The 25423-nt window shown below is 37.9% G+C and overlaps 1 protein-coding gene across 1 annotated transcript in view; it reads left to right on the top strand.

The window, feature by feature from the left end:
• LOC138765527 (uncharacterized) overlaps window positions 1–25423 on the top strand; it is a 142874-nt gene that overhangs the window by 105284 nt on the left and 12167 nt on the right. Inside the window, exons 31-39 of the mRNA XM_069942557.1 lie at window positions 1990–2025; window positions 3393–3419; window positions 7781–7804; window positions 9634–9660; window positions 12546–12581; window positions 18203–18229; window positions 19018–19053; window positions 22583–22609; window positions 24636–24671. Of these exons, the coding sequence (XP_069798658.1) occupies window positions 1990–2025; window positions 3393–3419; window positions 7781–7804; window positions 9634–9660; window positions 12546–12581; window positions 18203–18229; window positions 19018–19053; window positions 22583–22609; window positions 24636–24671 (276 nt within the window). The remainder of the gene's footprint in view (window positions 1–1989; window positions 2026–3392; window positions 3420–7780; window positions 7805–9633; window positions 9661–12545; window positions 12582–18202; window positions 18230–19017; window positions 19054–22582; window positions 22610–24635; window positions 24672–25423) is intronic.

The following is a 25423-nucleotide window of genomic DNA, read 5'->3' as shown; positions in this document are numbered from 1 at the left end:
TTTCAGCCAACTCTCCTAAGGAGAGCCATAAAGAGAAAAAAAAATTAAAGAAAAATTAGGCATACATATTAAGATCTAATCAATGTAAATATTCTGAATATAACAACTACTTATTAATAAAAAAACTATAGTTATCACGTGAAATATTTGTGATTTTTTTCCATTATTAAACAATATTTCATCTCATTATGCCATTTATTAATATCAATCATATTCGTATCTTTCCACATACTAGCAATACATTTTTTCCGCTACAGATAATGCTAAATATACAAAAGCAAGTTGAAATTTATCTCATCCCAGACCTTTCAGAGGTTGAAAACTACCCAATAAAAATATTGTCGGATCTAAAGGTATTTTAATCTTATACAGGTATTCCAAAAATAATTGTACTTTCTTCCAAAAAGATTGTATATATACATGACCAAATCGCATGAAAAAATGTTCCAACAGCATTTGTTTTAGCTTTTCAGGTGTTAAGTGTAATTGATGTAAAAAATTGTAGTTAATCATTGCATAACGTGCATTTATCAGTCTAGTTACACTATCATAACAAATATCTGACCGATCATCCTCGGAAAAATTAAAACCAATCTCCACTTCCCGTTTACCTTTAGATTTATCCCAACCCTTTTTATCCATACCATCTTGTAATATTTGATACATAACTGAAATATAGCCCTTCTCTGGTACCTTCATTAAGGAAAAGTCTCAAATTTAGTCATTTCAGGTAAAATCATATCTCTACCAAACACATGCTTTACCAAAGATTGAATTTGGTAACAAAGAAACAAAAAATTCTTATCAATACCATAACTATCCCTCATCTGATCAAAAGATTAAAATTTACCTTCTTTAAAACAATCTCCCAAATTTTCCACACCTTTAAATCTCCAATGTAATAAACTTCGATTATGTATTGAGAAAGAAATAAGTTGATTATTATACAATGGAGTCAAGGCCAACAATTCACCACAAAAACCTATCATTTTCTTTTTCTTTGTCCATAACTTCATTAAATGTTTTAGTATAGGCACATTATGTTGCTGTAACAAATTTACATTCCATCTAAACAAAAACTGATGTATTTCAAATTCAAAAATATTTGCCATCTCAATTTTGGCCCAACTAGGGGGCCGTTCCAAATCCATCAATGAACAAATAAATTTAAGTTGGGCTGCTTCATAATAATTTTGAAAATGTGGTAAACGTAGTCCCCCTAGGTCATATTTCCAAGTTAATTTATTCAAGGCTACTCTTGAAAATTTACCTCTCCATAAAAACTCCCTAACCATTTTATTCAAATCTCGAAAAAAAATATTATCAAGTAAATACGGAATAGATTGAAATAAATATTGTATACGCGGAAAATTATTCATCTTAAATGTATTTATTCTACCCAATAAATTAATAGATAAATCTTTCCATTTAATCAAATCAGTTTTAATTTTTTTTAATTAATGGAACATAATTTAATTTATATAAAGATTGATAATTGACATCCATGATTATACCCAAATACTTAATTCGATCCGTCCATTTCAAATTAAGAATATTCTTATCAGCTGAATAAACCTTTTAATTGTAAAGGATATTATGAGGTGGTTATCAAATCGCACTATTCATCCAAGCAGTTGAATGTCCATAGCCGATGCCAGTAAATGAGATTACTATGGATGAATATCTGACATTGTGGAATGCATAAGCCTATCAATGCAACTTTGTATCCATTGTGTGCCCAAAAGAACTGAGCATTCTTTAATAATGAGTGAGGACCGTTGATTTAGTTGATGAAAGGAGATGGACAGCTGAGTACAAATGCCCAGATGGAATGCTTGGTGAAATTGCCAGCTTCAGCATTTGACGTGCAAAGTAATCACATGATTTCCATATTTTTGGCCTGTTTGTTTTTTTAAAAATTTTACATAGAGAACGACATTCTTTACCAGAAACAGATCTCGAGTCTCAATTACAGCTTTTTAATTTCAGAAACTGAATCTCTTTCAAGACATAAGAAAAAGTTGGGTGAGAAAGTTACACAAGTTTCTTTGGTTATGTATTCATTGTACAGACAGGTGGAATCCAAGGTAGAAACTTGTCCATGAAAGGAAACATTTGAGACTAATTGAGCAAAAATCCGACATGGAAAGTGGAACTGGGAAGGAAATACAGGCTGAAGAAAATACTAAGCTACACAAACCCTTTTATCATTTCCACAATATTACAGAACAGATGGGGAAATGGCTCAGAAAGGCAGAGGAAAACTCCAAGCATTAAGAGAAAATCTTTCTTCTGGGATGGCAATGTGTTTGGAAGCAAACATGTACATGTGAAAATGATTTGCTTTATTTATTTCATAATTTTCTTTCTGCTTATTCCATCTTTAATTTCTCATTTTTATTGTTCCTTATTTATTTCATCTTTTAATTTTAAAAAATTTAGACATACAGCACAGTAACAGGCCATTTTAACCCACTCGTCAGTTCCGCCCAATTCCTAGTACATTTCAAACCTTTCTTTCCTTCCTTTTTCTTTCCTACCTTTTCTCTCCTAGCTTTTCTTTCTTTTCACATAAATCATGAAATTGAACTTCAGGACCAACATTGCATGGCATTGACATGCTATCAGAAGGCATGTTGTCACTACTGATGTGACAGAATAAATTATAGTACAACTTCGATTATCCAAAATGGTTGGGGCTGGGCCTATTTTGGATAAATGGTTTTTTCGGATAACTAGCTATTTTTCAAAACAGCTCAGTACCAACATCAAATCACTTGTAACAGTGTTCAAACAACAAGGAAAGGCTTTTTGAGCATTAACATAATGTTTAATTCTCAGCAAAACAATGCTGGCCACGCCGATCACTGACATTTTCCTTCCGAGCTCCACTCGTGCCGGGAGCTTGAGGTCCCCACTGCCACCGGGAGCCTGGGGTCTGCTGCTTCCATCGCTGGGAGCCCAAGGTCCCCGGTCAGTTGGGCTCTGAAAAATTTTCAGATAATTGAGGATTCCTGATTTGTTTCGGATATCCTCGTTTATCCAAAATTTAATTTTTTTAAAAATTTCGGATAACTGAAGATTTTGGAGAATCCAATTTTGGATAATCGGAGTTGCACTGTATAATTAAACAATTAAATAAATCTGAATGTAAGAGAAGCATTACTTCAATCCTGTGTAAACATGGTGAGAGGGGATTGCTGTCACTTTATCAATCACTGGGTTTTTTACTTCATATGTTTTCGTATTTTGTGACCTCTAACCAAGTGGCAATTTCTGTTTATTTCTTTGGTTGCTCTGATTTAATTCACAAAATGAACAAAGTGGTAAAAACAATCTTTTCTTTTTTATTGCCTGCCACGTTCGTTATCATTTTTATGTTCTTCCAATAGAAGAAGCATTACTTTTGAAAGAGAAAGGTAACCTTCTCAAAATTACGGAGATTGGAATTAAATAGCACTTGTAAACAAAAATGATTGTTTCACATTCTCTTGAAGGGAAAGATGTGCCACACAAACTAATTTCACAAAGTACATCCATCATGATCAAATTAACATGAAAATTACCTAGATGATATGCTCACTGGATTAGTATAGAGCCAAACAAATGTGACTACTTTGTTCCAAAAAAAAAGGAATAATTATTAGCCTAACATTTACAAGCCAGTCAGATTTTAGAAGCATTTTCCTGGAACAGGGGTGTTAGTATTGTAAGGTAAAAACATCATGAGATGGGACCGGAGAAGGAGTCACCCAGTACTAAGGAGTAACAGAATGCAGATGTGACCTTGTACACTCAAGATAAGCTTTGCACTAACAAGAATGATGAGCAGCAGACTAACAGAGAAGGGTAGCAACAGTTTATTCATTGGACAATGTCATGGTATGATAATTTACTAAGTACGTATCCTGAGGTGTAAAAAAACACCATTTTGCTGATAACGGCAGAATGCATTCTCCGACTAACTTTGTTAGTCGCAAGTGTTACAATCCGGTAATAAAGAACAAAGAACCCTGATTTCGACTCAGTCTGGTGTTTGTCTCACTCATTCATGAACAAAGCAGACCTAACAGTAGTCACCTGGAGGAAAATAAATAAATTAAATGAGTCCTCACTAAGGGACAATATTGCTAAATATTACATAAATTTTCATGACGCAACTGGATGCACTGATAAGGATACTGCGGAACATGTGATGTGCTTGGGCGACCATAGGGCATTTGAAAAAGTGATGCACAAGAAGATTATCAATAAAGTTGACCCCATGGGATTAAAAGGACACTCATCACATGGATAAGATATTGACTAGGTCATAAGTAAGATTGTGAATGGTTGCTTTCTTGGACCAAAGGAAATTGAATAGCTTTAGTCTGCATAGGTTGGTGACGGGGCATTATTTGTTTTCCTAATTAATGAATTAGGCAGAAAGCAGAATGAAATACACAACTTCTGCACTTAGTTGACGGCGCAGATATTTATGGTACAGGGAACTGAAAATTTGCAGCAGGATGTAAAATGACTGATAGAATAAAAATAGGATGAATGCAGGGGGGTTCAAATGTCTGGTTGAAAGTCAAATTCAAGTTGTTGAGAAGACGTGTCTGTTTCTATCCTGTACATCCATGACTGTATGAAATTGGCAAACATATGGCAATTAAGTTTAATGGTGAGAAATATGAGTGACGCATATGAAGGCAACAACAGAATAAAAGGTGCCACAGAAGCAGAGGGGCTTGTGATGTGGAGGCACATGTCATCCAAGAAGGTTAGGCAGGCTAACAAAATATTTCAGACAGTGCATGAAGCTGTGGACGTGGTATGTCTACATTAAGTTGTGAAACAAGGAGGTAATTCTGAAATCATAATGGACTGACACAGCCTCAAAAGAAGGATTATGTTTAATTCTGCTCACATCCTGAGAAGATCCACAATCATTCATTTACACCACCATAATGCACAGAAGTATAAGTTTGCACAATTTACAACATTGACTGCAATAACTCTCTAAGACTCCTTAACCCAACGAATCAACCAGCCAGCAGAGCAAGGGCCACAAAGGCATGCAAACACAGCCACCTTTACATTTCCCTCCTTGCAACACACCAGGCTGACTTGTAAATATATGACTTTCCTTCACAGTTGTTGGGTCAAAATTCTGGAATGTCCTTCCTAACAGCACTATAGGTTGTTATGAGCCCAGAGGACCCCAAAACCCAGCAGCAATAAATATTCACCAAGACAAATGGTTACTTAAACAAAAGTTGCTTTTAATTATCTTTAAATGTAAAAATCTTTGTGAGGTTTTTCAGTTGGTTGTTTTTCCAGACTCTTTTGTGTAGTCTTCCAAAGGCGCTATTTGCCTTGGCGAGTCTGTTGTCTATCTCATTGTCGATCCTTGCATCTGATGAAATGGTGCAGCCGAGATAGGTAAACTGGTTGACCGTTTTGAGTTTTGTGTGCCCGATGGAGATGTGGGGGGGCTGGTAGTCATGGTGGGGAGCTGGCTGATGGAGGACCTCAGTTTTCTTCAGGCTGACTTCCAGGCCAAACATTTTGGCAGTTTCCGCAAAGCAGGACGTCAAGCGCTGAAGAGCTGGCTCTGAATGGGCAACTAAAGCGGCATCATCTGCAAAGAGTAGTTCACGGACAACCAACTGAAAAACCTCACAAAGATAAGCGTATACAGAGCCGTTGTCATACCCACACTCCTGTTCGGCTCCGAATCATGGGTCCTCTACCGGCACCACCTACGGCTCCTAGAACGCTTCCACCAGCGTTGTCTCCGCTCCATCCTCAACATCCATTGGAGCGCTCACACCCCTAACGTCGAGGTACTCGAGATGGCAGAGGTCGACAGCATCGAGTCCACGCTGCTGAAGATCCAGCTGCGCTGGATGGGTCACGTCTCCAGAATGGAGGACCATCGCCTTCCCAAGATCGTATTATATGGCGAGCTCTCCACTGGCCACCGTGACAGAGGTGCACCAAAGAAAAGGTACAAGGACTGCCTAAAGAAATCTCTTGGTGCCTGCCACATTGACCACCGCCAGTGGGCTGATAACGCCTCAAACCGTGCATCTTGGCGCCTCACAGTTTGGCGGGCAGCAGCCTCCTTTGAAGAAGACCGCAGAGCCCACCTCACTGACAAAAGGCAAAGGAGGAAAAACCCAACACCCAACCCCAACCAACCAATTTTCCCTTGCAACCGCTGCAATCGTGTCTGCCTGTCCCGCATCGGACTGGTCAGCCACAAACGAGCCTGCAGCTGACGTGGACTTTTTTACCCCCTCCATAAATCTTCGTCCGCGAAGCAAAGCCAAAGAAGAAATGTAAAAATAGAATCACACTTTAACTTAACTTAATTAACCTAACAACCCTCTTCTAATTCTAAGTGCACATGTATGTAATGTGTATGTAAGAAAAGTTGTTCGATTCACAGTCCAATCTCACCTCTCATTTCTCCAAATTCACTGGTTGCAGGCAATTCTTATACTGTGCATAGAATTTAACATTTATAAAGTTCACCATGCTTTAGTGCTTGAAAGGTAAATGGTTACTGCTCAGGAAGGTTCTTGTCAGTTTTCAGAAAGATTTGTTGTTCCAGGACATCCACAACAGATTTACTTCCATCAGTCACTTCAGTGTCTTGCTGACGAAACTTGCCCCTTCAGGGCTCTCCAGATGATAACCTCTTTCTTTCAGGTTATCATAGAGTTCCTTTCTGTTTCACTTATTCCAAGTGAAACATTAGACAGCCAGTCCTCTCCTCTTGCATGAACCACATGGGCTTTGACCAGGCTATTTTACAAATAGGTTTACCATAAGTTTGCCAGCTTGTCCTGTTCCAGTCCCAGCTTCTTCTGCTGGCTCTAACACTGTACAAGTGATCTCAGTCTCTCTCTCTCTCTCTCTCTCTCACACACACACACACACACACACACACACACACACACACACACACACACACACACACACACACACACACACACATAGAAAAGCCTGTTTGACTCTCTCTGCTTAAAAAACCCACATGACCATCCTAGAACAACAAGTTTTCTTCCAAACTATCTGTGGCTCCAGCAAGATCTTTCATCTGTTGCCTTTTATAAACAGCAATGCATTAGTGAAGTCTCTTGTGAACTCTTCAAAATTTTTGCAAAAGCTCTAAGGCCCCGATATGTCTAGCATGGGGCAGAGCTCCAGTATTTTAAATAAGATCTGTTTTAAAGTGTTTGTATGTAACCTACTCTAACAAACCTTTCCCAATTTATCTCTCAAGTACATATCTATATACTCTGTCACAAAGTACACCAACATATCAAGGACTGTACCAGTTTAAGAAGTGCATTGGGGGGGCGGGAGGAAATTGGAAATTAAATTCTTGCTTAACCTGTGAAGCTCACACCCTTGAATAAATTTGAAAAGGATGTTAAGACTGGGTGATATGGATGATCGTGATTATAGATCTGATGATCCTTAAAAATTAAATATTCAATTTGTCAGGTAACTGAATATTTAGTAGGATTCCCTGTAAAAAACAATTAATATTCATTTCTGCAATTGCTTTGATAGGATAATGATTTGGGGGACTGTAATTAGTGGCTGCATTATTTTTGCAAACCATTCTAATTGAATTCCTATCACGTGCTAAGTTATTTAGAAATTATTCTTTCATGCAATTGTATTACTACCATCTTTGCATTAATATATTTTAATAATCAATGATTTGATACAGCTTTGCTTCAGCAATGTTATTATCACTCATTTTACTTTGCTTTAGCTTTTTCCAAGTGTAGGATTGATGGTGAGTTGCAAGACTTTATTTCCTAACAAACTATCCTTCATGCTATTGAGCATACAATTTTCTCTCAAAGTTATCATCTAAAATGAATAAATGTATTCCACTGGAAAAAAATAACATATAATTTAAAAAATAAAGTCACATTATTTGAACAAATTTGGGAACCGTACATGGAACATAACAGAAAGGGCTTACCTCGGACCTCCACCCCCTAAAATGATAAGAAGACGAAATGACTTGATCCAGTGTGTAAAAGTAGATGACACAATTTTCTTGTTTATTTTCATTGTGTGATGACATTGTTTAATGGTTTTATTGTATTGTATATGTTGAACGTTTAGTGGGTTTGGAGGGGGGAGGGAAGGTAGGGGGAGAAAAGGGGGAGAAAATGCCTCTGTGTATATTTAAGAGGGAAATGTTTATATGTATTTTGATTGATATGGTTCACAGTGTGAAAAAATATTTAATTTTTTTTTTAAGTTATTGTCCAAAGGATCATTTTCTTGTTTGGAAATCTGCTCTTCTTCCTAAATAAGAAAACAATCTTCTGCATGATTAGAGCTGGCAGAGGAAGAATATGCACTTTCCGATTTGTAGCATACAGTGCTTAAGAGACGACCAAATGGCGTAGTTCATCCTTGTCACTTTTCTTTACAATTAGTCATCTCTTGAAATTCAGGATATTATATATTTGGAAATTATGACAACGGCTTCTTACTGCTGATGAGTTTGCATCATTTGCAAGTATCAAATTGTTCCAGTTTCAAATAGTTTTTTTATTAACAATTGTCTTTGAAAATAATAACAATTTAAGATCATGTCATCTTATGCAACTGAGTATAGATATTACTTCTTCATGGTTGTGCATCGCATGTTCCTTCCAATATCCTGCTTCAGGCAAAAGCATTAAAGTTATTTAAGTGGCCATCAGGAATCTGATTTCCAATTAAAAACCGATTTGACAATAATTTAACAGCCTTTATGCTGTATAGATTTCTCTTGTGCTAATATTGAATGATCTGATGTTCAATTGCAAATGTATTAAGCAAGAAAGAGAAAAAAGTTGTTCAAACTTGGCATCGAAGCAACATACATACAAAATTATGAGGGACGTACATATGCTAGTTAACGGGAAAGTTTTTTTTGCATAGCATCAGCGTACAAAACAACAGGACATGGGCTTAGGGCAAGGGATAGGAGTAGGCTTTAGAACAGTTATGAAAAAGATGTTTTTCACCCAGAAAATGATTGGAAGATTGAACAAGCTGCTTAAGGTGTAGGCAGAGATTCTCACAACATTTGAGGTATCTCGATGAGCACTTGAAATCCCAAAGCATAACAAGGCAACAGATGGGATGCTGTTAAGTTGGATTCTTAAGGATAGGTACTAGAGGATCAACGTTGACATGTTGCACGAAGGACCTGTTTCTGAGCTGTATGATTCAATGACTCCAACACTCAACAACTTTGCTTAATGCAGCGATGGAAGCTACACTAGTCAATTCAAATAGGAGAATTTTCAATTGGTGGAAAGGAAAAACTGACAATCTTTGAAAAGGCCAGAGGCAGTAGGAAGACAGTCATGGGTCATGATTTCTCCATCATGCGTTCCCTTCGGGGGGTTGTCAGAATCTCATCATGTTGTCGCAAAGCTTCAGCAATTTCTAATGCCTAAATTATTAGAAACTCATGATAAAACTCAGATACTCAAGTACAATTTTTGGCGTGCCTATTTGCAAACATTTACTCCAGTAATTTTTTTATTAATTATTTACCCACCTTTGTTCTTCACTGCCTTTGTCTGATCTTTGCTTACTTTTGGAATATTATAGATGAAGAATTACGTGAAAAAGATGGAGGTGATGTTGCAACTTATAAACTTTAAATGATACAATTTTAAATTATACCAGTACCTGGATAATGAATTTCACTCTGAATATAATTTGTGCCAGTGGGGATTGAGTCCAATTTATACTTCCATTTACAGCTTTTGAAACTTTCCTCTCAAAATGATCATAGTTTGGTAAAAAAAAATCTCTGCCAAATAACTCATGTGAAAAAATGTCATTGCCTTTTCAAATATATTAAATTTTACATTATAATGCTGTGATATACATATTTTTCCTTGACACTATGATCTTTTTTTTGCCACGTAGAATATAAAATATCAATGACAATTCATTGTGTTCCAGATCTGGATAATGCACAGCAAAGGAATTGAGACAAATATTTAGTGACTCAGTACCTACGACTCTTTCAAAGTAGCAATGGATTTCACATCATAATGAGATAGAACCATAGAGCTATAAAGCACTGCAGCACCAAAATAGGCCCTTTGATCCATCTTGTCCATACTGAACAGTTATTCTGCCTAGTCTCATCGACCTTCCCCCGGATCATCACCCTCCAGACCTCTACCTGACCCGGATCCTGCTGTCTTTGAAAACATACCTTGCTATCCAGTACACTTCCAGTGTTAAATTTACATTAAATGTTTAAATCAAACCTCATCAACTGTGCTCACTTGCAGCTCGTTCCATACTCTCACTGCCTCTATGAAGAAGTTCTTATGACTGTTCCCCTTAAACATTTCACCTTTCACCCTTAATCCGTGTCTTCTAGTTCTCATGCCATCCAACCTCAGTGTGAAATGCCTGCCTTCATTTACATTATCTATACCCCTCGTAACTTGCATTGAAACTTCCCTCATTCTCCAACATTCTTAGGAGTAAATTCCAAATCTATTCAAACTTTTACTAGATCACATCTCCTTAAGCCTGAGTAACATCCTTGTAAATTGTCTCTGAACTCTTTCATTTGATATCTTTCCTGTAGGTAGATGAACAAAATGGAAATTTGACCTCACCAAATATATATTTTACAACTTTGCATGACACCCCAAATCCAGTATGAAGGCCAACATTCCAAAAGCTCCACCGATGACCTTATCTTTATGTGAACCTACTTTCAATGAACTGGTTATCCACATTCCCAGATCCCTCTGATTCTACTACACACCACAGTGTTTATCATGCAAGGCCTACCTTGGTTTGTTCATGCGATGTGTCACTCTTGTCCATATTAAATTCCATATGCATTTTGAAGCTTTTTTTTCTACCTGACCCGGATCCTGCTGTCTTTGAAAACATACCTTGCTATCCAGTACACTTCCAGTGTTAAATTCTGCTGTAGATTTCCTGATCTCATCAACCATATTAACATTCAGATCATTGCTATCAGATTTCAACTTCTCAGATATCATATTTATTGTCATCACATACAGCCCTGAGATTCCTTTGTGCACATGTAAACAAATAAACAAATGTAAACAAAATTAAATGGCTGAGAAGCAAAAATTTCCTCAGCGCCGATCCCTGAGGCACACCAAAAAGTGACTCCTGTAATCATCTGCAACTGCTGTCTGGCTTATCCAACAAAGCCAATGTCTAATCCAATTTATAGAGTGACTGATCACACTTGACCAACCTCCCGTGCAGTATCTTGTCAAATGCCTTACCAAAATCTATGTATACAACATCCATTGCCTTTTCATAAAACATAAGACGTAGGAGCAGAGCAGATATAGGCTATTCAGCCAATCGAGTCTGTCCCACCATTTAATCATGAGCTGAGTTCTTTTATCAACTTTCCTGGTAATTTCCTCAAAAAACCCTATAAGGTTGGTCATTCTACAAAAGAAAATGCTAACAGTTTAAAGCAGAACTTTCAGGACTTAACTCTGAAACTGTGACGTAAAAGGCAACTGCATCACCGATATCGACGCTTCTTCACAGATAACCGTTGCTCACCCATCCACTGCTTTAACTCATTGGACATCTGGTAGGGCCCAGCGTTGGAACGGTATCTTCCTGCAGCTGTTACTCTATTTTAAAGTATGCTATTTGTTTAATACAAATATGCTATTTCAGTTTAATACGTGTCTTAATGTTGAGACTCCTGCAATATTTCAGTATATTCCATTCACAAATATTCAAGCTGTTTGGCACCTTTTACAGGCAGACCAGCCTGGGCATCTTGGCTAACCAATCTGCCAAAATATTTCTGTGGTACATACGACACTGCAGTGCAGACAGCCTCGTTGATGAACTTGAAGCTTATTATGCGCACGCACATTTACTTGCGCTAATTTTAACTAGATGGGTGAGAAGTGAAAGAGCATGATGACCCAGTGCCTTCCCACATCATCAAACATCTGTGCAAATAACAATGTGCATGTGTAATATTACAACCAAACTTTCATTTTCATCCAATAGATTGAACATTGAATATTAATTATTGAATGTCAGAGATGAGGCCATACTTCTTTCTGAATGGCTATTCACTCATTCAAAATATTATGAACCGTTGATGCCTTCAGTTTGTTTTAATGATTTGTAATGACCCTTTATTGATCAATTAAGTGAACTGGTGAAACTTATAGCATTAGCAGGTATATATAATTTTTAAACATATGATAGCTAGTAATTGGAAAAAGTGCACAAATTATGGAGAAAGTTGTTTCAATTCTCATTCTCTAACAGCAAAAGAGGAAAAGAATATACATTTTGTGAAAAATGGAAAGCCAAAATACTTATTTGATTATTTATTTGAAGCAAATATTTATATTATTTTACCTCATTTTTATATCTAGAGATGCAAAATCAAGTCATTTCTGTGTGGTCTTAATGAATCTTTCTGTTCAGAGTGGAAATAGCAATGAAAGATGTGTTTCATTTACTTCCAGAAATAACAGCTTTGAGAAAAATATTTCAGGAAGCAGGTTAGTAAAACATACAGGAATCAAGTCAGGAATGGTCTGTTTATACAACATATGAAGTGAAATAAGATAAGAATGGTCATATTATGGAATAGAAATTTGTTGTGGTAGACCTCAGCATTATTAACCTTTATGTCCCAATATATTTGTCGCCAGTCAATCCTGGCCCCGGCAAGTTATTTGAGTTTGTCAGTAATACTTCTACCTATGAAATCCATTAGGCCACATATACATGGGCCACCTACAGAGCCCCATTAAGCAGATTGGTGTCCATTGAAATGGGGGAATGGTGTCAAAATAATAAACTAAGTTATAAACTAAATATCTAAAAATCAATTAAAATGTCAAACTCAAATTTGATTGTTTTAAAAGACGACTCTCATTGAAATGATTGTGATCTCAGATTCTAAGTCATTTGATGCTCATAAATACTTCCATTGAATAAGGATGCTGTGTGGAGAACAATAGGAGAATCTCCAAAATCCATGCACAGCTATCTGCGTCTCCGCTAGAAATACTTACTGAAGGACAGTTATGACCAAACATTGTGAGCTGAATTTAATCTATGGAGCATATACTTTATGCCAAGATAAAAAAAAGCAAAATGTAGAAAATGCATTTAATATTGTTGATAGTGCCTTTACAACATTTGAGATTGTGCATTGCTTAAAAAATGGGAAAGTGTTACTTTGGAATTGGCATATCGGTTGTAGATTTTATGTGCGATCACTTCAACTTAAAAGGGCAGATATTGTTTACAAATCTGGAAAGGAGGCGGTAGATGCAGTTGTAATCAACTGTCAGGAATAAAGTGCTGATCATAAATTTGATAATGAAAGTGTTGCAGGATGGGAAGATAGTTGGTAAATCATATTTGAAACAAAAAAGATGTGTTATTTGGTGGGGGCAATATTAGCTGGAAGGACCAATTCTAAGTGGATCATTGTGGTGGTATACCACCGGCCTACTGCAGGGGGCAACCTCTGTACCTGCAGGAGTGTAAGGGGACAGGACAACACCTGACCAGCTGTCAATCAGTCAGCCTGAATGGATCAAGCCCCACCCAGTCGGGTGTCAATCATCCTCCGGATTATAAGCCTGCGCCAGCCTCCCGAACCCTCACTCAGAGTTGCTGCAGTCACAGCCAGCCTGGCTCTGTGGAAGTCTTTGTGGATTAAAGCTTGTTGTACAGTCTTTACCTTGTGTGTGTGTGTGTGTCTGATTCTGGCTAACAGTGCACCACAGTCATAAGAACAAAGAGCATGGAATATGTATGTGCATAGTTTGCTGAGCATGGCAGGACAGACTGACAAGTGAATAGAAACCTCACAGGATCCTGCTTTTGTTAAGAAAGGCAAGAGGCCATGAGTAAAGAAGATCTGATGAAATTTTACAAAACACTGATTTGATCAAAATTGGCATATTGTGTTTAAATTAGGCTGCAAATTTAGGGAGCCATGTAAATGCTTTCAATCAGTGAATAATTCATTTTTCAACATGATTCCAAAAATTACAGTCTTTGGTCATGTGAATTGATGGGAGAAACTGAAGTTGCTCTTCCTGAAAAAGAAGGATTGTGAGATGATCTTAAAAGCATAATTAAAATTAGTTAGTATCAATAGATTGCATGCAAAAATCATGGAATAAACTTAAATGTTCGAGTGAAAGAACCATCATCAGTGAGGTCTGATGAAGGACCTTCGATCATAACCATCAAATCTCTTTCCCTCTCGATATATATTGCCTGCTCAGTGTCTACAATATTGTTGTGTCTACAATGTGGTATATATTTCAGAATGGCAAGATCTGCACTGTTTTCCACGAATGATAGAAACCGATTCCATTGGTGTGGGGTGCATCAAATGAACATGTTTAGCAAATGTACCAAATGTTACATTAAAATTTCTGTTCTTTATCTTTTATTTTTGGTTTATCACAATGAGTAATTAGGATATGATAGGACTGCGATGGTGGCTGAGATGGAGGAGGATACAATGTGACTTTTAAATGTAACTGGGTAAATATCTGAAAGAGTATGGATGGAGAGTAGTAATTGATCTGAAATTCTCTTACATAGAGCTCCTACAACTTGATTTTCAACATTCATTTGTGTTTGACATTGTTTTGAAGAATGACAAACTCACACTTTAGAATGGACAAGCACAAGCTTGAATAACTTTTTTTTTAAAACTGTGTTGTGCATTATATCAATGTCTGTGGATGTTAATAAAAGATATATTGTGCCAGTTCAGTCAAAATATATTCTCCGGGAAAGAAGAATTATGTTTCATATTGAACTCTTCTATTGAATCATAGTGTTGAAAATTTATGGGAAAATTTCAGTTCCATATATGAATTCATGGGCTATCTAATACAACATTACAACAGGAAGATGTCCGGGTACCCAGTCAACAGCAAAGTGACTTATCCTATTACAGTTAAATGGCTGAGAGCCTTTCAGACTACAGATGGGAAGCACAAAGTTAAAAACACATGTTTTATTTCACTGATGCCAAATGAAAAGCAAAGACCTTTGACTCTTTTTTAAGCTTCACAACCATAGCACACTCTTGATTTTTTGTGGTATGGGCTAAATTGACTGCACAAGTACAGCCTGAACTTGAACATGCATTGACACTCTTCCAAGAAGAAACATACAGCCATGTCTGCATGGGTTTCTTCCAAGTGCTCCAGTTTCCTCCTGCCCTCCAGATATGGACAGGGTTTGTCCGTCAATTGGTGTATTTGGGCGGCATAAGGCTAGTGGGCCACAAGGGCCTATTACCTGCCATTCTGTATCTCTACAATTAAATTTAGATAACAATTAAAGATATACTGCCTTAAATGCCTGGTGGATATGGGACCAGTGTCTTAGAATAATGCAATAGAAATGCAAATAGCAAATGCAAAATGTGGTTTGAAGCAGTGTTTACAAATGAACCAACTTTTACATCTGGATTTGGGGTCCCGGATAATATGCTTATCTTGTATCAAAATCATTTCCGATGAATAAAACAAAGGAACATGCTCAGCATGCACTTCCGTATCATCTGATTTAGATAATAAATAGTACAACGAAGAGGCTCTATTTGGATTTCTATTGACTGATCATGTGAAAAACAATCCGTCACCGGTGCCTGCATGGAAACAGCTGAGGGGGTCCCGCAGAAGGAAAAGGAAGTAAAAAGGTTACTTTGTGTGTCTTTGGGCAAGTCATGTGAGTGTCATGGCATTGAATGCAACCACAATTCCCCATGCACTGCTCCTCACAATACTGTCATTCAACAATTGATTAATGCCTGCACGGGTGCAATATCAGCATTCCAAATCAATATGCCGAAATAAAACAGTGAAAATAAAGTCATATTGCACGCAATAATGCAATTCCAACTTTGTTCACAGAATTCCTGCCTGTCTGTGCAGACGCTTTATTTGATTGTTAAGGCATAAAGTAAAAAAATTAATTTGCTGGAAGACTTGACTTCCTCGTCAGAAGACCACAGTCAGTATGAATTGGAAACAACATTTCCTCTTCACTAACGATCAACACAGGCACGCCTCAAGGATGCATGCTAAGCCCCCTGCTCTACTCACTCTACACCCATGACTAAATGGCTGGGCACAATTCAAATTTCCGATGACACGATGATTGTCGGCAGAATCACAGATGGCAATAGAGAAATATGCAGGAGGGAGATAGATCAGCTTGTTGAGTGGTGTCACAACAGCAACCAGGGAGATGATTGTGGACTTCAGAAAGACACGAACCAGCCCTCGTCGAGGGGTCAGCAGTGGAGAGGGCCAAGATCTTCAAATTCCTGGGTGTCAACATCTCTGAGGATTTGTTCTGGTGCCTACATGTGGATGCAATTACGAAGAAGGCTCATCAACAACTGTACTTTGTAAGGAGTTTAAGGAGATTTGGCCTGTTACCGCAGGCTCTCATAAACTTCCACAGATGTATCGTGAAGAGCATTCTGGGTTGTTGCATCACAGTCTAGTATGGAAGTGTCAGCATTCAGGAAAAGAAAAATTCCAGAGGGTTGTTAACTCAGCCTGGGCCCCAGTCTTCACTCCATCAAGGACTTCTACAAGAGGTAGTGTCTTAAGATAGCGACCTCTCTCTCCTCAAGGACCCCCAACCCCCACACCAAGACCTATTCACTCTGCAATAATGAGCAAAAAGGTACAAGAATAAAAACACAAAAATGCTGGAGAAACTCAGCTGGTCTATCCTTTATGTAGCAAAGGTTAAAATACATAATCGACATTTTGGGCTTGAGCTCTTCAAAAAGGTACAGGAGCCTGATTATGAGCACTCAGCAGGTATAAGAACAGCTTCTTGCCTTCTGCCACCACATGCAATGAACATTGAACCACTAGTTTTTCTTTTTATTTTTCTTGCACTAATTTTATTTATTTTGCAAGGGGGTTGACATAAATGTTTGCACTTTGATGCTGCCACAAAACAATGAATTTCGTGACATGTTCATGTCAATAAATTCTGATTCTCATTCTGACTTCAGAAGGCTTTGGGCCTGCAAGATTTCTATCTACGGTGACCTCAGTAGAAGGTCATCCAGGCTCTTTATAAGCTAATAATATCTGAATGTAAATCAAAAAGTGTTTTGTCTGCAAAATTACTCATCCATGTCGCAGCAAAGACATTCAATTACCTCCTTATCAGCTGACATAAAATACGTCTGAGTTTCCATTGCATGATGCACCCTTTGTCTGATTCTGCTGAAAGAGAGATGATAAACTGAGAGCAGTATCACAACTGAATTCACAACGTGAAGCAGAAAATCCTTTCTCATAAAAAGGCAAAGTTAAGGCTCCATTATTGTCTAAATTTAGAATATAGCCTGCATGAAATTCTTTAAATTTTTGTCTCCCATAAAGCAGACAGAGAGTTGGAACTTTGTCCAGCGCCCCTCACAGAAACCTACAGTCTCCCCTAGGTTCCAAGGCAGTTCCTAGGCAGTCTCCCCTCCAAGTACTAACCAGGCCCGAACCTGCTTAGCTTCTGAGATCAGATTTAGGCTATTAGGCTTCTGGTGAGACTGCCAGAATCATGGTGACTTTTCCATAAATACAACAATCTTCTATTGTTGAGACGAGTTGAGACAACTTCTGCAGGTATTAGGTAGGAAGCATACCTGATTAGCCTGTGGCAGATTAATCTTGGTGTGAGCAAAGCCATCCCCATTTGAATGAATAAGAGAAATTTTCTATCACATGATACATATTCAGTTAAATTAACAATAAACAGTTATTTTAATGATGAAAAATGTTTCAGATGGAGAATGTGGTTTTAATTCTTTTTATTTTTCATATTTTTATTCTTTTAAGATTCTTAATGGCATTTGAATGAGTGTTAATGTCAGTCATTCATGAACCCTCAGTTTCATGATTGCACAGAATCATTGAAAAACTCATGTCTTTGAATCCAAATCACTTGCTATCAAGGGAATTTCTTGAGTTTTATTACTTGCAGTCACAGCTGAAGATGGGCCTACGAGGATGAACAAACTGCAATGTTGGAGCAACTTTAAATCTTCTTCAATATAACAAATATAAATGATGAATTTGAGCATGTATATTTCACTTGCCATCTCTTGCAGAAATTAATTTGAAAGGGAAAGATGCAGGTAATTTTCTCATTTATTTGCTATTCTCCCATCAAAACATGAATTGTTTTGGTTGGCAATGGGCCCCATCTGGCTATGGTTTCAGGAACACCAATGTGGTGATTACAGGAGTGAATAGGAAGTTGTACATCATATACCGTCTTACGAATATCTACAAGGCACATTTCACAGATGCGATATAATCCATTTGATGAAGGGTTGTAGCTTCAGCAACAATGGAGGAAGTCAACTTCATTCAAAGTAAAATAACCCGTGTAATTGGCCCAATATTCATAAATGTGACTGTTCATTTTCCTTTGCATTGGTTAATAATAAATGCAGTTATGTACCATTTGGGAAGTGCATCATAGTTTTTCGTTAAAGCTACAACCTGCTACAAACCCTCAAACCGTGCCAAAAGTGGAGAATGGAAGGTCGATGTGTGTGAATGTCGATCTCCTGCCACATATCATTCTGACAGAGAAACATATAATCAATTCTTCATGCTCAATCTCTGGTACTTGCTGCCCAATAGTACTTTGTAAGTATCTTCATGAAGTGCTAGTCTTTCCAGTGAAGCCTTCCATCACCATTTACTTCCCAATGTTGTGAAAACTATAGTAAAATAAGGTTCCTTGTAATCAATGCCAATGTTCCGATGCTTCAAAGAGCTGGTTATTAACTTAAATTAAATGGAATACATTGAGTAAGGAAACCAACAAACATAACCTTTTCTAATGAAATTTTAAGTGAAAATCACTGTAAGCAAATGTATTCTGATCTTCATCGTGGGTTTTATGTTTGCACAGAGCTAAGAAATTTGAAGAAATCACTTCTACTTACAGGTAAGGGTCAAAACAGTAGTATTTTCCACTTATTTAAAAAAAAAATTAATTGAGACGCACAGCACGTAACAGGCCCTTTCAGCCCATGAGCCCATGCCACCAAATTTCACCCAATTGATCTACAACCCAGGTACGTTGTGAAGGGTGGAAGGAAACTACAGTACCCAGAGGAAATCCATGCAGGTACAGGAAGAACGTACTCACTCCTTACAGACAGCAGCAGATTCAAACCCAGGTTGTTGCCACTGTAACAGCGTTGTGCTAACCACTACATTAACTGTGCTGCCTTATGGATGACATGATTATGAAAAAAGGCTGAAAATGAGAATTAAAGCACTTTCCATGTACTAACATCCCCTTCAACATTTATTTCCATTGGTTATGATTGGAGATGTCTGATACACCCAGAGTGAATCCAAGATGCAAGTTAATCAGGAATTCTTTGCAAATCATTCGAAGATCTGAACACAAACAGAGGAGAATGCCTTCCCAGGGATTTTAAAATATATCAAATAGTACATGTACTATTTCAAAAAGAGACAAAGAAAATGTTCTGTTGCTATGATCTGTAAATCACATTAATGAAATCAATACAGATTTTCAAACTCATGACCATGTGATTACTACAAATCCCACAATACACCACAGTCTATTTTATTTATCTAAAGTGTTTGGTTTTCATTTTCTGCTCTGTGCCATAAGTTGATTACAATGAGATGAATTATGTATCATTCTTATTGCTTTAAAGTGATAAGTTCACAGGCATTAATGTGACCTCCTGGGAACTTTGGCCATGCTTAATTCTTCTAACATATGAAATAACTCAGACAGTAGTGTTGGTTCCTTATAAAAACTGTGAACGTTGAGAAATCGACCACTTGCCTCTTTTCATTTCACTTGATGGCCCACCAATTTATTATGCTTCTGCACAAGGCAAACTTTTTTTTTCACTTAAATGTTCAACGTGGGTTATTTTCAATACACAATTACCATACAAACATGTCGGTTTCACTAAGTTAGAAAGCGTTCTCACATAAGAATTTTCAATTGGGTTGAGGAAAGTACTGCAAAACAAAACTAAAACATGTGCAGGTGAGAAATTAATGCTTTATTTCAGTTCTTTTCATTTCAACACCGGACCAATTGTTCCCTTTCTTCAAAGTAACAATGGCCCCCAATGAAAAATATAAGAGGGGTCATTTTGAAAGATCCCGGTGTTTTAACAGTTGTATTCATGGTCGAAAACAAAATGTTAAAAATAATTGTGATATCAGAATGACAACAGAATACATTTGCTCTTGTTTCAATTATGAGGTGGAAAATGCAAACTTTCTAAGAAAACAAGCACTGTGGTCAGTTTTCACGTTAGACCATTGTGAATTGTCGGAAATTGCAAATAACAACGGAGAAACCACAGGAGAAAGCAAAGTTAGAAAAATAAAACTGACTTTTGGACAGCAGAGGAAGTGAACCAAGCTCTTCTATGTAACACGGTTTTTACTTGCATTTCCATATATTTTACTGCATTATTTCACTCTAACATATTCACTCTCACTTCCGCAAACTAACCCCAATGGCTCCATTTACAATGATTTTCATAAGGGAGTATAGCTAGAAACAGCAAGTATTTGGGATGTGGCAACAGATAGGAACATCAATGGAAACCTTTGGAAACATAGGAGAACATGCATACTTCTCTGTCTTTCTCTCTCTCTCCCCTGCCCCCCTCCCCCCATCGTCGCTCAAAATCACTCTGTCTCTTTCTTATATACACACACAATCGTTCTCGTACGCATATCTGTCTAAATCCGTTTGAATGTTACAATTGTCTGACAGCTCTCTCCATATACCAACCTTTCAATGGGTGCCTTTTAAATCTTTCACTACTCAGCTTAAATCCATGGCCTCTAATTACTTATTCGTCTATTCTGGGAAAAGGCAGTGACTACTTTTGATGTCCATGACTCTTTTCTTTGTACAAAGCTTCATAACTTCCCCCACGAAATGCATCTTTTCCTTATCAATCAAGCCTTCTGTCCCAGTAAACAGTTGTGAAAGTTTTCTGCACCCTTTTCAGGTTAACAATATTTTTCTATAAATAAGTAACAAATACTACACATAATATCCCAAGGGCGGTCTCATCAATGCCCTGTACAACCGTAACATGACGTCCCTGCTTTTGAACTCAGTACCTTGACTGATGAAGAGAAGTTATGCCAAATGCCTTCATCTCCATCCTACGTGCATCGCCAGTTTCACACAACTAGCATTTACTCTCCCACATCTCTTTGTTCGGCAGAACTCGCTTGGCCACTACCATTCACAGTATAACTCCTGTCCTGGTTTAACCTCTTCTTCTTCTTTGGCTTGGCTTCGCGGATGAAGATTTACGGAGGGGGTAAATGTCCACGTCAGCTGCAGGCTCGTTTGTGGCTGACAAGTCCGATGCGGGACAGGCAGACACGGTTGCAGCAGTTGCAGGGGAAAATTGGTTGGTTGGGGTTGGGTGTTGGGTTTTCCTCCTTTGTCTTTTGTCAGTGAGGTGGGCTCTGCAGTCTTCTTCAAAGGAGGTTGCTGCCCGCCGAACTGTGAGGCGCCAAGATGCACGGTTTGAGGCGATATCAGCCCACTGGCGGTGGTCAATGTGGCAGGCACCAAGAGATTTCTTTAGGCAGTCCTTGTACCTCTTCTTTGGTGCACCTCTGTCATGGTGGCCAGTGCAGAGCTCACCATATAACACGATCTTGGGAAGGCGATGGTCCTCCATTCTGGAGACGTGACCTACCCAGCGCATTTGGATCTTCAGCAGCGTGGATTCGATGCTGTTGGCCTCTGCCATCTCGAGTACTTCGATGTTAGGGATGAAGTCGCTCCAATGAATGTTGAGGATGGAGCGGAGACAACGCTGGTGGAAGCGTTCTAGGAGCCGTAGGTGATGCCGGTAGAGGACCCATGATTCGGAGCCGAACAGGAGTGTGGGCATGACAACGGCTCTGTATACGCTCTTCACTGTCTACAGCCAATTTTGCAATTATGTGCAAAGTTATTAATCATTTTAAGGTAATTATCCTGCAGTGATTATAGTTGACAAATGACAGTTGACCCAGTAGTGACCCCTATGCCATACAACTGGTCACAAGTCCCAGTCAGAGTAAAAACTCCCATTCTGCATTTCTAATTTGGTTATATCGACAATCAAGTTGCAGTACAAGCAAAATAATTTGGGATGTAAAATATATTTTGACAAAGCACTTCAAGAATCGCCAACTGCATCTGCTATTCAATAATGTCACAACAGGTTCCTTTCATTTATTTCACAGCTATTCCCAATGCATGCAAGTACTCTGGTTATTAAGTCAGGACAATATTCCAAAGTGTACGTCTTAACCATATAACCATATAACCATTTACGGAGCGGAAACCGGCCATGTTGGCCTTTCGCGTCCGCACCGGTTCACTGATTTTGTGCGCCCTCTTCAGGCATTGGTCCCGGTAGATCTTCAACTTGTCACTCTATTTTACATTGCAGATGATGAAATACGCAAAAAAGATGAAGGTATGGTATTCTGCTGAAGGAAAGTCACTAAATTTCCATTCATAGTCATTCAAAATAAAGCTTTGTGCAGGCAACAGTACAACTACAATGAAGAATGGTTATCACTTCTCATCGGTAACATTTGCTAATGAACGTTAATGAGCATGTAAATTTGAAATCTGATTCAAAGGATTTTGCTCAATTATAAACTGCCAATTTGACAGTCTGGCAGATACATAAATTTTGCTGGAAACCTGTACAAATTGTTTTAACAGAAAATTACCTTCCTCATCCTTTTTCTGATTGCGACAAAGAGGGTGGTGCAAAGAAATTTAAAACAGGATTATTCTTTCCCATTTGGACTTTGGCCTTTTAAAATAACATTGTTTCCAATTTTTTTAAACCTTCAGTTTTCAAAGATGAATGTATTTTACATTACCATAGATTTACAATTATTGGACTCAGATAAGTCCTGAGAATATTTATCAGGTCAGACAGCATCCTTGGAGAGAGACACATGGTAACTGTTCTCATCCATGCCATACAGAGAAGTGCTGGGGAAAACTTAGCAAGTCACATGACATCCAAGACCAACTGAGTTTCTTCAGTTGTACATAGAACACCACCCCTGCATCTGCAGATTTTCTGTTTACCTTTTCAGGTCGATGACATTGCACAGGAATGATTTCACTGCAGGCATGTTTCAGCTTTGGAGAAGTGAGAAGGATGGTTGGAACAAAGGGAATATCAATGACAAGAGCAAATTGATTGCAGGATTAAATTTCAACCAAGATAGCCTGATGACGTCTTGTCAATTATAGGCGGTCTGTCTGGAAGAGATGTAAATAAAGAAAATCATTGAGAACAGAGGAAATGGACAAACACGAAAACAAAGCTGCAATTGCTAAATGAAGAAATGAAGAAGATAGCTACTTCCCCAAATCTAAACTCAATACTCAACGTAGTCAGAAGGTCACTTTTCTCTTATACATGTCCTGTAAGTGTGTCCTGAGAGAACATGAGAGAGAGAGAGAGAGAAAGAGAGGGTGTGTGTGTGTGTGTGTGTGTGTGTGTGTGTGCGCGAATATGACACATACCTGAACCCTGTCTGATTTTGGACAAACTCCAACCTGGAAACAACTCAAATGGAAATGAAGGTCCATTCACATCTTTACACAAATCTTTACTTGGTCTAAAATGTACAATCTGGTAGCTTTATCAATGGCAATTTTGGTTAATCCAACCTTCCTTATTGATTGAAACCCCTTCATAGTGCTTCCTGGGCAAAGAACATTAACTGTTCAATGTAGGAATTGAGATGTCATGTAATTAGCACAACAAATATGCACTGATTTGGAAATGTTTCAGATATACAGCAAGGTAAATTCATATTTATAGTTTCAAAAGCCTGATACAGGCACATGTGTCTGATGGTAAAAATCTATGTGAAGTGGATAGATACAATTAATTGAAAGTGGAGCTGTCCAGAAAGCCCAAATCCTTTCTCCAGGTGAGAGCAAAGCAGGTAAAAGTAGAAGTGCGTCATATAAAGGACACATGCTTGAGTGTCCTGTCAACTATGTTGGAAGGGAGTCATCATTAACAAAAATAAGGAAAGACATTTCAAATGCAGATACAATGGAGCAAGTAACTTGAAGAATTGAATAATATTATCCCGAGAAGCAGTGGAAGGAGATACTTGAGATAAGGATGCAATCTGTGATTATTTAATTGATTTCGTCCATCATTTTTTTCCACTTTGGTGGAGATAGAGAAGTCAAAAAGTAAAGGTGAAGAGTTAGAGATTCACCTTGTGCAATTGACAGAAAAGTGGAAATTGGCAATAAGATCCAGCAGTGCGTTTGGAATAGCTTCAGATAGCGAGTTTAATTGGATATTTCATGAATAAAATTGGCAGTATCTGTCGGATGTGGAACAGATACAGCTAATTAAAACTAAATTATGTTTTAAGCAGACAAGCAAGTAATCTAAGGGTTTTCTTCTGTTCCAGTTCATGTCTAAACATCATTTTTGTTTTTGATTTTAGAAATCATAGCATTGAAAGAAAAGCTGCAAGATACAGGTCGGGTGAAAGAAGTGCTTATATTTTCAATCGTCAATATATTCTCACAACAGAATTAAGTTTACTTCTCGATGATTGTCGTGGATGCAAAAATATATCACTTTACTGTTCTGCAAATGTTATTGCACTCATGTGCATCCTGCCATTTTCACTGATGGGTAAAGGGAAATTTTCCAGAGAAAGAGAATACCTCTGGAAAAATGCTGCAAAGTTCTACATTTTTCTGCTTCCGCACTTCATCCAAGAAAGTTACTAACGTCCTCCATCCGCTTGTTTGCTGGTGTGCCTTCCCTCGCTTATCCACCTATTACTTCCTGCCTGTAGGACTCCCTCATTTAGACAATACTTTGATGAAGGGCTCAAGTCCAAAATGCTGGTTATGTATCTCTATCTTGGCTCTATTAAGAACACTGTTTGACTTGCTGAGTTTCTCCACCATTGGATTTTTACTTCAACTATGATGTCTGCAGACATTTGTGTTTTACTTCGGTTACTAACGTTATTGAACTGACTGGCAAACTTGACCCTGCAATTCGCAAATGGTGAGCTCATGATATGGCTGAGACTGTCAGATAATTGCACCGTAACTGCCAATGCACTTAGCACTTTTGTAAAACTGAGGACATGTTAGCTCCCAAATACATGAATTTCTGTTTGCCTAAACCACTCGTGGTCTCACTGTTGACCACAAATTTATTTTGCCACGTGCTGAATGAAACCTTGTTGAAAGTCCCAGTGTTGTTCAGCACATG

Source organism: Narcine bancroftii, chromosome 5 (assembly GCF_036971445.1).
Source record: "Narcine bancroftii isolate sNarBan1 chromosome 5, sNarBan1.hap1, whole genome shotgun sequence".
NCBI lineage: Eukaryota > Metazoa > Chordata > Chondrichthyes > Torpediniformes > Narcinidae > Narcine > Narcine bancroftii.
Note: the sequence above shows the minus strand (reverse complement) of the source record. Positions and strands in the feature narration are given on the sequence as shown.